Below are 23,150 nucleotides of genomic sequence, written 5' to 3'. Positions count from 1 at the left end.
AGGCTCTGTCTTGTATCTGTTTATGTTTACTGTTTTTATAAATGACTTACAGAATGAGTTATCAACTATGTGTAATAAGTATACTGATGATATAAAACTAATTAACATAATTATCTCATCCTCTGATATAGAAAACTCTTAAACAGATCTAAACAAATGAATAACATAATCAAAATATGTGAAAATTTAATGTTAGCAAATGTAGATGCATGCATATGGGTAGCAAAAATACTAAGTATATATAAACAATGTATGATTCGGTGTTAAACAAAGTTGAAATACTAGAAACCAAAATTGAAAAAGATTCAAAAATTTTGATTTCAAACAACTTAAAAAGGTCTAGTCAAGCTAATTATGTGTCTGGTAAAGCTAATAAAATGTTAAAAATAATAAAACATTTATTTAAAAATTTAAAACAAAATGTCTTCAAAGGAAAAACTATGAAGTAAGACTAACCTATTCTAAATTAATGATTCTTGATTAAAGATGCTACCATAATGACCTAATCCAATTTTACAAAATAGTAAAAAACAGATAATTTAACCTTGGAATACCCACTTGATTCAAATACAAAAGGTCATAATATGAAGCTTTATAGAAAATTAATAAAAAATCCAGAGATATTATTTCCTAACAAATCGTGTTATTAACAATTGGGATAAATTAGATCATTGTATAATGTAGATTTTAAAACACTTAAAAAGTTTGAATCAAAGTTGGACTTGTTTTTAACATAAATTGACTGTTAAAGCCGAAATTACCCGGGCTGCGTACATTATTATTGTACATGTACACAGTTATTATTAAATAAATAAATAGATTTGTAAACATTTTTCTAAACACTAATTTAAATATTATTTGTATCAAAGCATGGGCAACATTACATAAACAATGTGCAACAATTGTTAAAAACACTTATAATTTATGTTAAAAAGAAGAGATTATATTATTTATTTTATTAGTATATTAAAAAATAAGAACTCACAATAAAGCAAAAAAATATTTTTTATTTATATAAATTATATATATTCTAATCCTGACCCTAATGCTTTATGACACTTCCCATACCCCTAATTCATATCCTATGGAACAAATTCCTAACCCATATCCTGTGGGACATACTCCTAACCCATTTCCCTTGGTTACATACCCCTAACCCATATGCCATAGTTAGGAATAGATTTAAAAAAAAAATACATTAACTAATCTTCAACAACAAATAATTGAATAACAATTAATACCTAGCTCATGTGGCAACTCATGCAGAAGAATTGCAATTGATGTACTTATACCTCCATTTAGACTGGCAGGAAAGGTGTCTGAAAATGCAGTGCCTATAGCCACACCATCCATAAAATTATGTATCGCATCACCAACAAATACCATCCAAACTATAGATTTAAAATTTTTGATCGGCAGGACTTTCTTAGGGAAATCTTTTTTTAAATCTGTTTTGCTTCCATCAATACCATTGTTCTGCAAACTTTTTTCAACTTTAACAAAACTTATTTCACTCTAATTAAAAAGACAAAAACTGATCATGATACAAACCAATAAAATGGGTAATCATAATAAACTGATCATGGTAAAATACCCTAATCAATATTTATTATCATGGTTATAGAGTGAAGCCATAATTATGGTATGTAAACATGGTAATGGGATAATAAAATAGTCAGGGTACCATAGGAACAGAAATCATGAAATTTTGGTAATTATGACAATGGTAAGACATGAAAATGGTATAATGATCAGATTATATCATAGCGCATTTAATTAAGTTTTTTATGCATTGTGTTTTTTTCTATACATTGTGCTTTTTATAATAAATTTTAAGCATTGATAAAAATAAAAAAATAAAAATATTTTAAAATAAGAAATACATACACTCAATTCATTTTTGTGATTTGAATCAGATTGAAATTTCTCATCAGTTGGGGTGTATAAGACTCCATCAACCTGAGATAACAAGACTTGATTTGAAAAAAAAAATTATAAGTCAAATTAAAACATTTGCTTTATTTTACCAATAAATTATTGTTATGGTTTTTTATTTATTAAAATTATTTTTAATTATTTTAAATTATTTGTTAGTTTTAAATAATTTATTTACTAAATACAAACAATATAAAGAAGTTAAACATTTGTAAATTAAGTGCAAAAGTAAAACATTTGCAGTAAAACATTTGTAGCAAGTGAAACATTTGTAGTAAGTAAAGCATTGGTAGTAAGTAAAACATTTGTAGAAAGTAAAAGATTCGTAGTAAGTAAAACATTTGTAGAAACTTAAACACTTGTAGCAAGTAAAACACTTGTAGCAAGTAAAACATTTGTAGCAAGTAAAACATTTGTAGCAAGTAAAACATTTGTAGCAAGTAAAACATTTGTAGCAAGTAAAACATTTGTATCAAGTAAAACACTTGCAGTAAGTAAAATATTTGTAGTAAGTAAAATATTTTTAGCAAGTAAAACATTTGCAACAAGTAAAACATTTGTGGTAAATCTGATCGAGCTGCTAAGCTGAGCCTCTTCCCCATCGTCGTAAAGCTACATCTCTTTCTCTTTTCTAAAACTACTAATATGGTTGCTGCTCAAAGGAGTTATTATCTCTAGGTCCATCAATTAAAACTCATTCTCGCTTGACTCATCATTTAGCTAATTCTCATTCATTTACTGTAACTGTCCCTGCATGCTATAAAAACTTTTATTTGTTTAGTTTTTTTCACTTCAACCCTATATAACTCTCTCCCATCTTCATGTTTCTCAACTTATACAACCTTCAAATATATAATCTATAAGTCTTCTGTCAACCATTTCCTTGCTCTATAACTCTATTCTTTTTTTTCCTAGTAACTCCCAACTTAAAAGTGTTTTCTTGCAGTCTTTTTGGGAGTGAATCAGAATTAAAAATAATAATAATAAAGTGAAAAATATTTAAACATATTTTCAAAAAGTGAAAAAAATAATTGAAAAATACTTTCTTACATTGCATTCTTGATAATTATTTTTGATAACATATTTTTCATGTTTATATATTTTGTTTGAGTGGTGTTCCTCATCATGAGAGTGAACATTGTTAGTTAGACCACTACTGTGTGAGTGACCATTTGAAAGCTGTTCATCTCCATGAGAGAGAACATTGTGTGAATGGCCAGCACCAAATGCATGCATTATTATTTCAAATACAAAAAATAAATATATTCCAGCCAAAAATAGCGAACACTTCCATAAAAAACTATCTTTGGCAAATATATTATGGTCATGTTCATGATCATTTGAATCATGTTTATGCAAACCAAGAGCCTAAAGAAAAAATAACAAAACTTTATCATTTAAAAAAAACTTATTTTCAAAGTTGAATAAATCATTCATTCAACTCTCTCACTAAAGTTCAAAACACAAAACTTGTTGAACAAGGCTGTTCTATCACTAATCTACTACAACATTAAAGGATAAAAGATTAAAACATATATCAAACATATTATTTAAACAAAAAAATTAAACTAAAAAGAAAAAACATGTATTAAATAAAGAGGAAAAAAAAATTTAAAAAGAAAAAAAAAACACTATCCTAATAAATTCACACCATTCACATAGGGCATTCATTTTATGAGCATGTTCAGTTGTCAAATTAAATGAATTGGAATTATTAATCATTGTCTTAAAATAAATAAAAAATATACATTTACTATTAATAGTTTAAAAATAAACATTTATTAATTGTATAAAAATAAACATTTATTAAATGTTTAAAATGCTATTTGAATTTTGCTTAAAAGGACTTTATATAACTGAATGAGTTATAAAAAGAAAATGATTAAAAGATTTATGAAAAGATTCCACCTCTGCCTAAACCTTAAATTTGAAGCAATTCATTTGGAGTAGGTGAGAATCTTGGAACAGAAAAATCTCATCTAGGAACGGAAAAATCAAATATTTAACAAATGCTTAATTAAAGGTATGGCTTGGAAAAACTCTTATGTCATTTTCTAATGCCATTTTTGAATTTTTTATTTAGAAAATAATATAATGGAATTCAGATCAAACAAGTGTGGAAAAAAAAAAAAGTCCTATTTTTTCAAAACTTAAAATTCAAACCAAATGACTAATAGAATTTAAAGTTAATGATATCAATAGTATCTATATAATCAATAAAGCTAAATAAAAATTATTAAAAAAAAATTATAACATTATTAAAAAGTTATTTAAAAGATGTTGTAAGTTGTTAAAAATATTTATAGTCTTAAATTTTGTTGTAAGTAAAAATTTCTTACACCAAAATTACTTTCATTTAATTTCCACTTTCAAAATCGATTTCCATTTGTTTCATTTCCAGTTACTTTCACAACTAAAACATTTTTCTAAAAACATTTTTTCTAAAAAACATTTTTCTAAAAACATTTTTCTAAAAAACGTTTTTCTAAAAAACATTTTTCTAAAAACATTTCAACAGCATTCACTTGGGCTACAACTTATTCGCCAAAATTCAAAAAAAAAAAATTCTTACAAAGCTCTATCTGCTTTCAATAAGCAGCAGAAAATGTCAGAAAAACTTTTTCTCTCTTCAACTAATTGAACAATTTTTGCCCCATATTATCCAAACTTTTCTTAACAAAAATTCATGTTCTTTGTTTACAGATAAAAGAACTTTTTAGTAATCTGAGGACTATTTTATAATTAGGGTGGTACTCTAAACAGTATGCTTATTAAATGGCGCACATGTGTGTGTATATATATATGAGAGTGAGTGTGTGTACATGCACACAAACATATATAAATATATATCAGGGGCTATTCTAGACCGTTTTCGACAGCGTCGATTCTATTTGGGCACCAACCAAATTAAAATTTGAGTACCATTTTTTTTATTTACCTTTTTTACAGCAAATATTGCTTTTTTCGCGAAAAAAGCACAGATTTTCCACTTAAGTTTGCGAGAACAATGGGAACCCTAATATACATATATATATATATATATATATATATATATATATATATATATATATATATATATATATATATATATATATATGTATATATATATATATATGTATATATATATATATGTATATATATATGTATATATATATATATATATATATATATATATATATATATATATATATATATATATATATGAGGGTGGTCTGAAAACTTCTGACTTTAACATGAAGATGGCAGCATTTGTAATTAAAAGCTAGTTAATTTTGTTTTTCATCTGTTGACAGCTACTCACCAAAGTTTCAGCCATTTTGCACTTGCAGTTGTTATGTAACAGTCGTTTGAGTAACGAGCTGTTATTAAATATTTATTTTTGAAAAGCAAAACACCTACGCAAATTAAAGATGACTTGGATTCAGTGTATAGAAACCCAGCACCAACATTTACCACAGTAAAGTTTTGGGAAGCTGAAATTAAATGTAGCAATAATAGCTTGGGAGACGATTTACATTTGGAATGTCCAAAAACATTGCAAATGTTTACTAAATGGTACTAGACAACTGCCAAACTTAAGTGAAAAAGATAGGAGAGTTTATGAGCATATCAAAAGAACATGTTTGTCACATATTAAATCAACATTTTGACATGAGAAAGCTGTCACGTTAGACTAAAAACGTGTTTAAATGAACATTTCCAACTTTTTGATGGTGCTGTTTAGCCGCAATTAATTCAATACACCATTATATACCACGTCCCTGGTAGTACCGTGCTCAATTTGTTTCTCTGCACAGCAGCCTGGTTTTTCGAGGTTCATGTTTTGTAGTTATAGAGTTGAGTGAGGGTTGTAACCACAAAAAGTAGCCTCCTCAACTGTAGTGGCCCTCTTGGCCTTTTGGAGGTGAATAATTAAAAAAAAAAAAATGCCCGATATAATAGGGTGATGGCAATTGTTTTTTAGGATAGTCATGGAGTTATTTTAATTGATTATCTTCAAATAGGTAAAACCATTACAGGAGCATATTACACATCATTAATTGACAAGCTTAAGCCAGAACTTGTGTATAAACTGCCACATTTGCAGAAAATGAATATCCTGTTTCACCAAGATAATGCACCACCTCACTCCTCAGCAATTGTTATAGCAAAAACCCATGATTACGGATTGAATTGCTTGACCATCCGCTCAACTGGAAATTTTTTCAAATAATTTATGTTTTTATAATGAAAAATAAACTATTACATTTCTACAATTTATGACATAAAAAAAAGTTTAATTTTAATGAGTTTTCAGCTTTCCGGGAAGTGGAAATAGATTGAATTAAAATTTCTGAATAGTGGAAAGTAAAAAAAGTATCACATTCTTTAAGTTTTTACATGATAATAAAAATATAATATTACTTTTATTTAAATTCGACCCCACTTCCCTACACTTTCCAATCACTTTCCATTGGAAAGTCATTAAAAAAATTTATTTAATTCTTATCTATTTTATCAATTTCTGACCACCTGAAACCAGATAATGACCACCTGGAGCTTATTAAGACCTGTCCCAGTTTATTAATTTTAAACGAAAAAAAGTTTTAAAGTAATATTAAGAAAATTTGTTAAATGCCCTGGCTTGATTACACAAAGAAGTTTATACATAAGTATCTATTATACTTATAACTGAACTATTTGAGTAATTATAGCTAAAAATGATTTATTGATTTATTAAAATGATTAGTTTTTTTTTTTAAATTATATACTTAAAAGGAATTTAATTATTTATTTAATTTTAAAGAGTTTTTATTTAAACACCAAAGCAAAAAAATAAATAAATAAATAAGTAAACAAATGCTGGTATTTTGAAAATAAACACACATTTTATGTGTACAATTTTTTCTTTTTAAATCAAATTCAAAATAAATATATTTCAGAAGCAAAACGAACTGCAATCTCACATCCTATTATTTATTAGAGTAATAGAATAAAAAATGAAATTTCTTTTTAATGCGTTTAAGGAAACCTTATTAAATTATCCTTGATCTTATGTGACGTTGAAAATGGTAGTGATTTTACTTCCTATTGATATAAAGGAAAATTGAATGCACCCCATTAGTGTAAGTTTGAGGAAACCTTCTCAAAATCATCCTTGTCATACATTCTTGAACAACAACATCAACAATTGACTAAATTATAAATGTGAAAATAAAATAAATTTAAATTTAAAAAAATGATTCAAGAAATTTTCAATCGAAGAAGAATAAAAAAAATGTGTTAAAACAATTTAAAAGTTAAGATTTGCGAGGAACAAAATGATGGACGCTTAACAATTCTAAGATGTGTGGCACTCAGATGTCTATGTAGGTAAAACTTTAAACGAACCATTGCTTACGATAACTGATGTAACTATTTTTATTTTTTAAAATAATATATTTTCTTTATGTTTTAAAATTTTTTTTTTTTTAGTTAGAAGTTGGAGGGTTCTATAATTTTAAAATTCAAAACAGGCCAAATGGAAGCATTGAGTTGATTAGATGTGAGTTATCCGCACACGATAATGTAATAATGCGCGATAAAAGAGCTGGAAAAACATAGTACACAAACTAAAAAGAGCATAATGGTACCAATTCGATATATGAAAATGTGACCACAAGAAAACTGTAACAGCCACCTCAAACATGTTATATGCACAAGAAGAAGAAACAGAAGCTGATGAAGCAAAAGAAGGAAACAAGACTCAGATTTAGATGCTACATCTGATGATGACTCTAAGACATCAAAAGTCCCATCGATTAGTAGTATGTTCAAGTTTCTCAGAGCTGAAAAATCTGTTAATATATATATGAATGCAGCATATCAAATTGTAAGCAAGAAATCAGAGCACATAATGACACCAAAACTCAACGAAGAAAGCTTTTAGGATCTAAAACACAATATGAAAGAATACATGTATTTCACAAAAAACAATAAGTGAAAAGAAAAAATAATCTAAGTGTGTGATTGAAGACTGCTTGCCATTTGGAGCTTTTCAAAAAAATGGAATGATAAAAGTTTTGAATTTATTAGTAGTAGGCTATAAGCCTCAGCAAAAGCAAACAATTTCTGGGCAACTTTCTGATCGGTATAAAGAATATATTAGGGTGTTAATTATTTTTCTAAAAAAAATCCAACATCTTGCATTATCAATAGAAATGTGGAAAAAATAAACGACGATTTCAACTATGTAAGTTTAGTGATTGGTTTTCAAAAATTTGTTGCTGGATACTTGTTGCTAGACATTTGTATGTTAATCCGAGAAGTTTCATTAAAAATGATCTGACTAAATTATATTATCAAGTTGCTAAATATGAATAAAAGAATTCTTATTTAGTAACTTGAGTCATCACTTAATTGGCATGACTAATATTAGAGGCACTCAAAACAAAATCATATTGAAAGCACTTTATTTAGATCTACTTAATTTAAAATGGTTAAGTGCAGAAGAAATTAAAAGCAGAAAAGGAGTTAGTCAGTATCTTTAAAAATACCTCCTCCTTTGCAAAATACCCAACAAAACAATTTCGGACATAATCTAGCAAAAAGCAAAACAAAACAATCCTCAGCAGACAAGCTGGCTGGCAGTTAGGCTTATTTGTCTCTCAAGCAACTCCAAGAAACTTTATTAAAACAAAAGAAAGAAGTAGCCTTTAATCAAGAAACTGAAGATTTATATTAGTTTTAAAGAGTGCAAAAAGAAGCCCTATATATAACCAACTATTTGTAAAAAAGTAATCTTATCAAATAAAGAAAATTAGAGAAAAAAGATCGTTTAACTTTCTTCTTTGACTTTCAAAAGGAAAGTGATTAGAAAGTCTAGGGAAGTAATGTCAAATTTAATAAATAGTAATATTATAAATTTAATGTCATTAATTTTTAAATACTTTCCCCTTTCCAAAAATTGGAAAGTAGGTTGAATTCAATTCATTTTCACTTCCCTGAAAGTTGAAAATTTTCTCTTTTTTTATTGACTTTAAGCAATAAAATATAATTAAACAAACATTTCCCCATATAAATACATTTAATTCATGAACACTTTCCAAGTCAGAGGAAACTAGTTTCGGAAACTGGTTAGAAAGCAAAATCGAACACCACTATTAAACAAAGAATATATTTCAATACTATTATTAAAATAATATATTTAATATTTTTATTAAAATAATAGTAAAAAAAAAACTTCAATCATTTATGAAAAAAGAACTTTCACCGCCAGTAAAATGAAAGTAATTTAAATAAGTGAAGCAAAAAACTTAATAGATATAGTTAATGTCATCTAAATATTAATACGCTAATTTAATAGTAGTAGTAGTGTCGTTTTTAAAGTAGTTTCTAGGCTTTTCTACACGCGAATCAGTATTCCACACAGTCTTTCAAGAAAAGTCTGCAAGCGAATTAGAGCTGACAAATTTTTAGTTTGAAGAGGAATTGACATTGTTTATTGTTTAATTTTACAATAAAATTATAAATGTTTGTTTGCTGTTGATTGTTTTAAATTAATTCATACCTAAATTCGAACATCATGGTTAGATGAGTTGAAAGTAATAATCACATAATTGAAAGAGATAGGCCTAGGCGAGATAAACCATTCTCAAAATGTAGAAAATGTATAGCAAGAAGTGATTCTAGATTATAATTATTCAGGAGAAATGAGCCAGATCTGTCAGCATTGCTGTGCTAAAATATTTCCTAATAAAGCACATTTTTTATGTTGCTATAATAGAAAGGTAGTTTGGCTTCTGTTTTCTATTTCCTCAAGCTTTACAAGATTTACAGGAAGTTATATATATCATTATTCCAATATCAATTTTTTAAATATATATTAGAATTTAATATGCCTGTCTTTATTTTGCTTTATTTACTAATCATGTGGTTTAACCTATGAATCATAGGCCGCCATATTTTAAAATATGTGATCAAGTTTTTCATTGTGTAGGTTATCTTAGGCCAGGTCAAGATATTTCCCCAACATTATCAACTGATTATCTCTGACCCACTTTCAGCATTAAATTTTAGAAAGCAATAACATCGCAATCAACTTTACTTACATAATTTAATATATTATTTGCAAATTATAGTTAGTGAGATTGCAGTTGTATTTGTTGGAGAAGATGGTGTTCCACCTGCTTCCAGGGAAGTTATTTACCCAAAAGGTCATTTAGAAGTTATATTGAGTATTTCAGCTAACATAGACCTTACGGCTTATTCACTTTTTTTCCCAAGAAATAGCATAATTGGTTCACAATCCTGAACATGCAACATTGGTTAGAAACCATGGCAAGAAATTATTTCAGCAATATGCTGCTGATGCATATGTTAAACTTGAAGAGCAGCATTTTTCATAGAAATAACTAAAGCAAACTGAGAAGCATGCAATATGATGCCTTACATAAAGATGTAAGCAACCTTGGTAGCAGTCATAAAGTTAAACCAGGGTGTGTTATATTTTTCTATTCAATTAGGAAGTCTTAAAAAAAACTATGAAGATGCTATGGTTATGGATCTGATAAACCAAATCTTTTTATTAATTTTTGTCTGCAACCCAATATAGTGGTGTGTAGTAAAAAAAATACACAAATTTATTTTCTAATGTTGTTAATTAGTAGTTTATGATAAGTATGTTTTTATGTGTAATAAAGTAAATGTTAATAGTTTATAAAATATAATATGTTCAATGTTTATCTATGTTTATACTCTGTTGTTTTTATTTTTACGTTTTAAAAACGGTGTTACTTAGCAATGTGTGAAGCAAGATTGTTATCCCAGTGGTCACAGTGCCGGGTGGTCTTAATTTCTGTTCATTATTTTTTACTTAAGACACTTTAGAACTAAGACTAAATATAAATCTTACTATAATCAGTACCAAAATATAAATACAAGAATTTGTTAAGCTGCATTTTTTTTTTCATTAAAAAGGTTGAATTTTAAAAAGGTTCATTTTAATTGAAATTCAACCTTATGTATATCTACTTTTTATTATACTCAACTTTTTGTTTCTCATTACTTTCAGATATTCTTCGATATCATGGCGAATAAGGTAAAGATTATTATAATAACTTAATTTTTATAACTGTAATTAATAAGGTAATTATCAGATTTGTTGTATATATTTTAGTTCTAATATAAGCCACCACATTTTTTTACAAGTCAAATTTTATTAAACTTTCATATAACTGATTATAATTATCCTAAAATAAAATGATTTTTTTTTAGTTGCCATTGCTTTATTAGTTTGCTTACTGTTGAAACATAGTTTTAATTTAGTAAATTTATATGATATGAAATTTAATGTGTTAACCATTATTCACAGTTATGAAAAAATCAGGATTCTAAACTATTGAGGTAACATTAAAAAGTCTTTTTTAATGGTTAATTGTGCTATAGCTATTTTGTGCTAATATATTTTTTTTGCCATTGTCATCAAAAACAACTTAAGTTATAAATATAATAATTTATTGTAACTTTTTTTTAACACAGTGCCTTTGAAATACAGTCTGTCTCCTCTCTGTTTAACGAAAGTTTATTAATAAAGGAGAGTATTATTAGAACACTCTGTTATTATTAAGCTCATGTATTTTTTGGTACCATAATTGATTATGACCATGTTAAAAAATATTTTACGAGTCCCTAATTCACGAACACAATAATATGTAAAATAATACTCCCCTTTATTAATAAGCTTACTTATTCTAAAATACAATAATAAATATGTAGAATAATGCTTTTGTAGTTTGAGATGATCGTTTTTTTTTTTATATTGGCAAGTTGTACTTGGCTTTCCTTCTCTGGTGCTTGCTGTTATTAAAAAAAACATAATATCTTAGGTTACGTGGTCTTTACTAAATGCCAAGACCAATAAAAACGAGCAAAACCAAAAAGATTATATTATATAGATTTGTCATTGTCTAAATGCAAAATGTCATTGTCCTGATATTTACGAAGGAGAGCACAACGCTAGACTAATTAAAACTTTCATAGTGTTGTTCAGCGGAAAAACCGGGACAATGATAGCCCTATATATAGATAAATTTATATTTTATATTTTTCAGATAATATATCAAGTTAAATTGTAATTTATGTATTACAAACCCGTATCACGGGTTGCTTACTGCTAGTGTATAATATTATTCAATGAAGCAAATAATGGGTTCAGGGCTGTTAAATCAGAAAAATTACTGGTTTCTATTAACATGCAATATTTATTAAATAAAATTTTAACAACGATGAATTTAATATATATTTGAATATGTATTTTAAGTGTTACTAATTTGAATATGCATATTAAGAATTAAAAATATAAAATTATCAACAAATTATTAATCTTTAATTATTAATAAAAGATTAATTTAATGCAACATTTTAAAAACAAAGATAAACTCAGGCAGTATTGTTAAAAAAAAATCATTAAAAAAATTCGCTTAAACATCATTTGGCTTTTAAACTTTTCACTTTAATGACCCGCTAGCAATTAAAGTAGCTTATTGTAAATAATAAAACTATTTTAAATGTTTTTTTAAAATTTAAATGATTTTATGTAATTTTAGTATATGCTTTTTCCAAATAACATCCTAATAATTTATCTAACCTTACTCTTTAAAACTCTAATTTCTTTCAACCGGTCAACCATGATTGGCAAGAAATCAATTAGGGAGGTCAAAATAGCTATTTTAGTATGTGGTTATTTCAATTAACTTTTTGAATGTATTATACTTGAATAAATATATTAAATATTGTGTATAGAAAATATATTTTAAATAAACATAGATATTCTAAATAAACATAGATATTCTAAATAAACATAGATATTCTAAATATCCTCTATCAAGTAATAGGTTACTATGAAAGTAGTTAAGTTAGGATTTAAACAAATAAATAACTGAACAAATAACAAAAAGATTTTATAAAAAACAGCTTACATGAGGCAAAAGATGGAGGATAGCGTCACCTGATAACACTCCTACAGCCATACTGATTACAAACAAAAGAAGAAATGAAAACCACTTCTTTTTAATTATAGGTGCAGCAAACAAACAAATTAATGAGCCCAAATTAATGATAAAAATAGCTACAAATGTTGCAACCCACGCTAGAAAAAAATACAGATCTAACTTAAAACAATCTTATTTAAATTCAAGTTACCATAGTTACCATGTATATTACTTTCATACATTCATAATTTAAAATTTCATGTTCTTTAATCTAAACTCAAATTACATGATCTTTAATTTAAACTCAAATTACATGATCTTTAATTTAAACTCAAATTACATATTCTTTAATTTAAACTCAAATTACATGATCTTTAATTTAAACTCAAATTACATGTTCTTTAATTTAAACAAAAATTACATGTTCTTTAATTTAAACTCAAATTACATGATCTTTAATTTAAACTCAAATTACATGATCTTTAATTTAAACTCAAAATACATGATCTTTAATTTAAACTCAAATTACATGATCTTTAATTTAAACTCAAATTACATGTTCTTTAATTTAAACTCAAATTACATGTTCTTTAATTTAAACTCAAATTACATGTTCTTTAATTTAAACTCAAATTACAAGATCTTTAATTTAAACTCAAATTACATGATCTTTAATTTAAACTCAAATTACATGATCTTTAATTTAAACTCAAATTACATGTTCTTTAATTTAAACTCAAACTACATGTTCTTTAATTTAAACTCAAATAACATGTTCTTTAATTTAAACTCAAATTTCATGTTCTTTAATTCAAACTCAAATGACATGTTCTTTAATTTAAATTCTAGTTACATGTTCTCTAAACAAGAATTTAACCTGGTGTCAATTCTAACATTTAGATTTAAAAATTTTGCAATTAAAAAAGTAATCTTAAAAATAATTTTTGATTAACTAAGTTAGTTCTAAACAAATTCATGTGCTTTTGATACAATTCTTGAATGTGTTGAGCAATCATGTATTTTAGTGCTGATGTACGGGCTGGATTCAATAAGGTTCTTATAAAAATACTGTATAAATTTGATAAATATGAGAGTTGTCTACCTAGAATAAAAGCAAAATCTTTCCTGCATTTCATCAATAGGTGCTCTTTTATTGGATCTACGGCCCAGATTCAATGAGTACCTGAGTTAAAATATATCAAATATATTATAAGGAAAGGTTAGGATTAACTCAAATACAATTGTTAACGCTCATTATCGTTTTATCACATTTCTTCGAAGATTTCAAAATTTTATTTTTATAGTTTTTTTGTCAAATCTGAAAGATTTCTTAGTTAAAAAAAAAAAGATTTGTCTCAAAGATTTCAGATAGATTAAAGAAGTTTGCTATGATAGTACTTCAAAATCTAGATTTGAAAAATCCAAATTAAAATTTGTTTATTCTTTTTTAAACCACTGTCTAAATATACTTCATTTTTAATATATATTTCAATATATATTTGTAGCATACAAGTTGATAAAATTACTCTGAGTAATCACAACTGTATCACAAAAGTTTGCTAACAACTAAGTATCCTCTAACAACTTGCTGAACAATATTTTGACTTTTATATATTCCTTGTTTTCAGTTCTGCTCTGGTTTTAGCCAGAATGAAATTATGTCTTTTCACCCATGCATTTTACCAACCTTTTGCTTCAGATGTGAGTTTTACAGCTCTTTCTACTCTTTCTATTAGGAATTTTTTGGCAGATCAGTGAAAGAAAGTTTTATTTCAGTTTGAAAAGCTTACTGTAACTCATTTGAAGAAACAAGAACTATTATAGGAGGCTCAACCTGTATTAAAGAAACCTGTATTAAAGAAACCTCTATTTCAGTCTATCAGCTTTGAAGTTCAAGGGCATAACTGCCTTAGCTTGAAATAAGGCTTATTGTTAGAACGCTTTCAATTTAAAGAATAAAACTAAAAAGTTAAAACTTATTAAAAACTATTAATCTTTGTAATTCTCTTTAGATGTTCTTTATTGTTTGTTTGCAGAATTTGCAAAGAATATATATATAAATATCATTTAAACTTCTAAAGTTTAATAATTAATAAAGAATATATGTATATATATATATATATATATATATATATATATATATATATATATATATATATATATATATATATATATATATATATATATATATATATATATATCATTTAAACTTCTAAAGTTTAATTAAGATTTAAAATAGTAGAAATAAAATAAAAATAATTATTTAAAAAAGTCTTTAATGGTTCAACATTTTTAGAAGCATGAGGCTGTTTGTTATCTTTTGAGTGCAGTTTGAAATGATGTGAATATTTACTGATAGTAAGCTGATAATAAGTATTGAGAAAACCCCAAAATTTCTAATAAACAACGTTTCAAGCAGTTGATGATGTTTAGGCTATTTTTGCAAAGAACAACATGTTACACATGTTATTTTCTAAAAATTTTTTCAATTCAAACCAATTAGTTTACTAATTTGTAATTAACGTTGTGCTACCTGTGAGAAAATTACATAATTAAAACCAAATGATATTTTATGATTAAAACAAAATATGGATTTATTATACAGTTGCTGATTACAAGAATTGCGCCTAAAAAATAACGAGTTTATTTACAAACTCATAATGAACAATGAAGCTCATTATGAGTTGCCACATATTCTGCATATTTGTTTATTCACGTAACCATTGAGGTGATACTGTTAAAACAAACAATATTTGGTTTGAATTTCCACAAATCATCTTCCTTTAGACATTTATCTTCTCGGCAACCATTTTTTTCAAAAAAACAAATTTTCAATACATTGAAAACAAGTAATCATTAATGTTTATAAAAAAACGCATTCTTATATCTTCATATTAGTCTTCTATTTCAACATTTTTCTAAATATAGCAACAAATATTTTTTAAGATTTTTTTATAAGAGCATATAAAACATCTTCAGAACAGAATATTTAAAATCGTTTCCTAGTTAATCCTAGTATTTATCAGTTAGATTGAACATATAGTGCAAATCACAATAGAAAATATCTACAAAACCAGCAGGGTCAGTAGTATTAGACCCAAATTATTTAATATGATTAGCGCTACCAATGACAACAGTATTGACTGAGACGAAGTGAAAAAGATACAATTTAAAAAAGAAGAAGGAGAAAAACTGATAACTAATGAAAGGAAAAATGATTAGGTAAAAATTTTAGTTCACTGTTCATGAAAAAAGAAAGCACACAACAACTAAATGAGCCGACACATAAGTATATCCCAAATCATGCATGTGACTATTGCTTTGCAAATCAAATGATATTAGCCAGAACAGCACACTGAGAGATAAAATTCAATTAATGAAAATGATTTCAAAGGCCATAAATATTTGTAAAAAATTGATTGAAACAGTTTAGTGAAATTCAGCTTGTTTTGTTTAATATTACTTGGTTACTACTCATATTTTTAATTAATAGAAATCATAGATAGTTTGAGACACCCGAAGCAAAAAGCTTTGCAGTAGCCTCATTTAAATTAATCCAAACAACAATATACACCAAATACACTACACCTTTCACATGCAACTTTGGCATTGTTAATACTCCAAATACAATTTAAAATGGAGTTCAAACACATAAACAATAACATTTTGATGTTTATTTTCTTCTTTAATTATTTTTCAATCAAAAATAACAAGTTTTTATTCACATTGTAAAACATCAGCAAGTCTTTGTTTTATTTTGTTGATTATAATGCAAGTATTTTATGTTTACACAATTTTTTATTAAATTATTTGGTGAAAAAAGCATTTGTCTTAATTAAAAAAAGAATTTGTATTACTTTTTCAAGCATTTAAATGTGTGTTAAAATAATGAAGTCAGGGCATAAAACACTTGCTAAATAAAGATGTCGGATTTAGAAAAAGAGAAACAAAAAAATACTTTGATTATAAATAAATACAAATAAATAGTTAATTAAAGTAAACCTACATTTCCATGTACTTTCAGATTTGTCTGATGTTTCTACAGAATTCATGCAATATCCACTAACAACTTGCTGAACAAATGATGGACATATTTGTTGAAAACTTTCTTTTGAAATGCTAGTTTCACTAATATTGAAAATTTCAAGAATATCTTCTGCAGAGAAACACTGTAAATTTAGTATTAAAACAAATATCATGAACTTGATAATATTTTTAAATTATGAAACATTAATAAAAGTTATGTTTAGACTGTATAAAACAATACAAAAAATTAAAAGTGTGATTCCTTTAACCTAAAATAATAAAAGCTTACAACAGTATAGCTAAATTTTAACTCGATTAATTTTTTCTTTAAAGATATTGGAGCCATTGAAAACCAATGTGATTAAAAATATTTTATTTTTGAATTAATAATGGCTTCTGAAATTATCATCAATATAATCAGAAGCCATGAAAAATAAGTACTATATATAAAAAATATAATATAGAAAATATAATATAGAAAATATAATATAGAAAAATACAATAAATGACAAAATCCTTTAATGAAACTCTTATATTATTTTTTATACAACTTGGAATTAGCTTAAGAATCTATTGAGGTCATAGGGGCCTGGCCTTACCTGCATTTCTATATAATATAGTATTTGTTTATGTAAATATTACTTACATCATTCGTCTAAACTATTTGTACTGAGTATTAATTTGCTACAGAGTATTAAAGTTGTTTAAACTATAAATTATTAAATATCTATATATCTATATATCTATATCTATATCTATATATATATATATATATATATATATATATATATATATATATATATATATATATATATATATATATATATATATATATATATATATATATATATATATATATATATATATATATATATATATATATATAAACTATGTTAGTGTATTCTACAAATAGAGTGTTTAATGTTCTTAAAGAACAGAGCAATAATAAATTAGTAAAAATACTAATTTTTAGTTGTATTCAATATCATATTTCTCTATCAGTAGGTTCAACCTACTGATGGAGAAACATGATGTTGAAGACAACTAAAAATTAGATAAGTGCTTTTATTAATTTATATATATATATATATATATATATATATATATATATATATATATATATATATATATATATATATATATATATATATATATATATATATATATATATATATGTATGTATATCCAATAAGTAAATAAAGTTATTTTATATTCTTGTATAACTCACATAAAATATGTAAAAGCTAGTAGTCACAAAAGGTTTTGAATTTATTCATAAATTAAAGTAACTTTTAATTTTTTCTTATAATAATGGTTTAAAGGATTTTTAGGAAAAACATGGAAAAATAGTTTCAAATGTTTAAATTTATCATAAAAAATACATCTACATGAAAAAAAACTTATACACGCGTTTATGTAAACAATTATTATAATTAATTTTTATGTTTTTATTTCAAGCGTTTTATTTCGCCCTTTGGGGTTCATCATGATGAGCCCCAAAGGGCAAAATGCATCCGTGATTGTGATACGCACTGACTTGGTTAGACAATGATACTCTGTATTATTAATATACACCAATTTCTGTACTAGTATTTACTAGTCGTCTTGGGAGTGCCGTACACCGGTTGGTACTTTTTTCAAATATTTAGGGTTTTTTTAACAATTCTGAGTAGGATTGTAGCACCACAAGTATCATTGATCTGCCAAGAAGGTGAGCTGGTGTGTTTAGACGCCTTCTGTATCACATCATCACGCTGATGAGCCCCAAAGGGCAAAATGCGCCCGTAATTATGATACGCACTGACTTGGTTAGACAATGATACTCTGTATTATTAACATATATATATATATATATATATATATATATATATATATATATATATATATATATATATATATATATATATATATATATATATATATATATATATATATATATATATACATATTTAATTTTGTTTGTATGATTTGTCTTTACTTTATATATATTTTTTAAGTATTAACACTTTAAAATAATGTAAAAACAATATATGTCAAGTAGAATAATAATAATAGTAATAAAAATTAGTTTAATGAGTTACAAGCCATAATCACTTTAAATGTGTAGTAAAATTACTAATTATTATTGAAAAATTTAAATTTACTTTTTGAAATGACAAACTCCTTCTCCTGCGCTTTTTGAATGGTAGATATATTTTTGGTATTGATCTCTTTTTTCTACTGTGATTATCAACACCAGCTACATTTCCAATTTTTAATTTCTTCAAAAGATTTTTCAAGCCTTCCAGTGTTATGTGTGTTTCATTTCCATAGTTTTTTAAAATTTCATTTATAAAAAACTGTGGTGTTAAACTAGAAGACTGCACACTGAACACATTTTTAATGCATTTTTTCTTTATCAGCTGCAGAATGATGAATACATTGGCATAATTAAAATTAAAGTTATCAAATTTAATATTTGAAACATTTGTACCTTTTAAAACATCCTCATGATTAAAACACTAAAAATAAAGTAGAAATTATGAAAACTTTAATCATCATCATCATTAACATCATCATCATCATCATCATCATCATCATCATCATCATCATCATCATCATCATCATCATCATCATCATCATCATCATCATCATCATCATCATCATCATCATCATCATCATCATCATCATCATCATCATCATCATCATCATCATCATCATCATCATCATCATCATCATCATCATCATCATCATCATCATCATCATCATCATCATTATCATCATCATCATCGTCATTATCATATTCATTGTCATCAATCACCATCACCATCGTTGCAATAGCATCATAAATACTTTAAGCTAGGTAGAACCTGGAGATTCTACCTACCTCAACTGAGGTAGGTAGAATCTGGAGATTTTACCTACTTTAAAAATCTAAAGGCATACAAAAGTCAATAAAAATCATTAATGATATTATACCAATATAGTATACAAAAACATATAAACTGAAAGATTAAAGTGTGACAGGTAATATCAAATCAAACGAGAGATTTATTACAAAATTTTTTTTCTATTCTCTCTTTCATCTTTGAATTTAAAGTTATTTATTTTTTTAACTTTTATGTTAACATTTAAAAAAGTTATTTTTATCATGATTAGCTGTGAGTAATTAAGAATGATGATTAGATCAAGTTTCACCCAAGGAATGTCAGTTCAATTTGAAAAACTATTTGTAACAGTTTATAAACTTTTTTCATATAACCTGCCAAATTTCATCTGAAAATTTAATGCTTAAAGTACTCTGCTAGATGGGTATACAGTATACTTATCTAGAGAATCTAGGTCTTGGCAGAAGTATATACTTAGCTCATGATCTTGCCTACACTGCTTTAAAGTGGTTTAGGAGAACAATTAACAGCTCCCTTCATAATCTAAATCACTTTCTTTTTTTCTTTATTTTTAGATATTAATAAGAAAAAAATTAAATTATTGTGCAAACCACATTAAATAAAAAAGACAAAACTTGAGTTTCAGATAAAGCTTAGTTATATATATAGAATTTTTTTGCTTATAAAATGTGTTTATTTTCTTAAATCGCTGATTTTTTTGTAGTGTAGTGCTTGAGAATTTATTTTAACAGTAAAAATAGTGAACAACTTGTTGACTTTATAGTATTTATACAACAATTATTTTGTGTCTAGTAAAGCAGAATTTTAGTATTATAAATGTGAATATAAATATTACATAATTATAATATAAAGTTTTTATAGAATTAATTAAAAAAAATTTTCGATTCTTTCAAACACAACTGTATTTTTCTTTAATAGAAATAGTGTAATAGGTTTTTTTCTATAATAGAAATTGTGCCTTATATTTTTTTCTTTGAATAAAAATATAAGGCACAATTTCTAAAAAAGACAAAACTTGAGTTTCAGTTTCAGTTTTTTTTTTATAAGAAGTCGAACTTTTATAGCTCTTTAGCTTGTTATTGTTTTCTATCAAAGTAAAACTGTTTTGTTATTGTTTTTTATAAAATTAAGTAAAATTGTTAACAGAGGCGTATTTATCAAGTTAAATTGTATTAGCGACCGGGGCCAAAACCGCCTTTTTACTAAAATATTCCTATATATCCTTTTTACTAAAATATACCTTTTAAATAGAAACGAGCTTCATTTTCTTTTTATTTTGCTCCTTTTTTTTGACGCCCCTTTAATCGTTTGCGCCCAAAACAAAAATTTTTTTGGCTCCCTTCTCGCTACTCTACTGATTGTTAATAAATAAATGGATAGCTGATCTCAAAGAAAACGCTTGTCTAAAGAATTTTTTAAAGCGGGATAATCAACGCTCGTTATGTATACTATATTCTTGTAACTTTGACTATACAAGCATATTCTTGTAATGAGTATAAAATCAAATTTTTTATTTGATAAGTAGTTTTTTTTATGAATAAACAGATGGCTCCAGCAAAAACTAAAAATTCTAATAAACAAGCTGTTTTGAGTAGCAGCTCTCACGGCATATGATCCCATATAGCGCCAATACGTTGGCCCAACGTTGTTATAAAGTCGAAAACATCGGATAATATACCGATAACGCGCCAACGTTGGTTCAACGTCGACCTACTTTTATTTTAGGTTGGATATTGGCAGGGCTACTAAAATAACAGGCCTCCTCATCGCGCAACGGCTCGAAAAATGTGGAGGCCGATGTTTTTGTTGTGATGCTCTTAACTGTTAGATTATTTTTTCTAAAGTTTAAATATTTAAAAATTCATGTAACGATATTGATTATTTAACTTAAAAAGTACAACCTGATTGAGAAAAAGACTAAAGATAAGAAGACTTAATATAACGCCTAGACAGGCCTAATTTTTGTGGTCTAATAAAGAAGTCGGTATTTTTATTACAAAAATGTTTATAAAACAGAAATATTAGTTTTGAAAAAAGCAGTTCAAAAACAACTGACATTAATAAATGGTAATAAAACCTTATGTATTTATGTACATTTAAATATTGACAGCATGAGTTTTAAAGTAAAAATATAAATTACCAATTTTTAAACAAAACATCATCTAAAATTAAAACGCAAACTTTGTTTTAGTATATTTATTAACAAAAGGTAACATAACAGTTTTAAAGGTTTAACTTTGGTTTCCTTTTCTGACGCAGGTGAATGCATATAGCAATAATTGTTAAATAAAATATTTGTAAGAATATGGCAATGATTTCTAGCAATTTTAGTGAAATCGTAAGTACATGCAATATCCATAAATAAACAGGACATGGAATATCTACAAAAGTTTGATGTGCTAACATAATTAAACAAAATGTAACTCAAGAATACCCATTCACAAGATGTATCGATGGGTATTTTTAGGCCACCACGGTCTAAGGCAGATGTAAAACTTCCAAAGGTACTATAATGCAAAAAAGTGTCATCATCATCTTTACTGTCTTTTCTAGAAACATATCCTGCTATGTAAATTAACAATCACTTAATATCAAATGGAAATTGATCTAAAAGTTCATGTAAACAATTAAACATCTCACACTCATCCTCTGAAGTTTATGAAAACAGTTATCACAGACATGGCCATATGAAACAGCAGCAATAGAAATGTTAATAGCCTTCTGAAGAACTAGTTTGGTTTTGCTGGTATTCCACTTTTCAATTACTTGTTGTGTATTTATAAAATATGCTCCCCCACTACCTTGTCTGAGCTTTCCAAATGCTCTTTCTATGGGATCTTTTGTAAAACTCCTAAGCAATATATACATATGTAAATTGTTTAACAAATGTTTACTTAATTCAACTAAACCGTTACATGTTTGATATAATGCATTGCTTGTGTCCATAGTTATACTTTAAATTCTCTTTCCTTGAATTATTGTTGACTTAAGCATTCCAGAAAACTCAATTAAATCATTAAGTCGTAAATCGTCAACAGATGATATGGGATCTTGTAAGTGATCTTTCAAGTGGACTCTTTCAGTCTGACTTTTTACGTTGACTATTTTTCAAAACTGAACCACCTCAGTTAAGAAAATAATAGTTCCATCAATATCATCATCTTTCATACCTTGATGACGCTTTAATGCATTTATAGTCTCTTTACAAAATACTTTCAAACATGTATTAACTTTTTATCTCTCAATCGGTCTTGGGTTAGCAGCAACATAAGTCAGCTAAGACTTTTGAAGATTTTTAATGCGATCCCAATTAGCAGTATAGGTTTTCCCACTATAACTAAACTTAATTTCA

At 26.0% G+C, this 23,150-nt stretch overlaps 1 protein-coding gene across 1 annotated transcript in view; it reads right to left on the bottom strand.

The window, feature by feature from the left end:
- Positions 1-23,150, bottom strand: part of LOC100197006 (metal cation symporter ZIP14) — a 61,298-nt gene that overhangs the window by 19,282 nt on the left and 18,866 nt on the right. The window contains exons 3-8 of the mRNA XM_065809812.1: positions 19,055-19,411; positions 16,891-17,053; positions 12,873-13,042; positions 2,986-3,303; positions 1,888-1,959; positions 1,242-1,515 (exon numbers count right to left, since the gene is read on the bottom strand). Of these exons, the coding sequence (XP_065665884.1) occupies positions 1,242-1,515; positions 1,888-1,959; positions 2,986-3,303; positions 12,873-13,042; positions 16,891-17,053; positions 19,055-19,411 (1,354 nt within the window). The remainder of the gene's footprint in view (positions 1-1,241; positions 1,516-1,887; positions 1,960-2,985; positions 3,304-12,872; positions 13,043-16,890; positions 17,054-19,054; positions 19,412-23,150) is intronic.

The sequence above is a fragment of the Hydra vulgaris genome, chromosome 11 (genome assembly GCF_038396675.1).
Source record: "Hydra vulgaris chromosome 11, alternate assembly HydraT2T_AEP".
Taxonomy (NCBI): Eukaryota; Metazoa; Cnidaria; class Hydrozoa; order Anthoathecata; family Hydridae; genus Hydra; species Hydra vulgaris.
The sequence above is the reverse complement of the archived record's forward strand: the minus strand, read 5'-3'. Positions and strand labels throughout refer to the sequence as shown.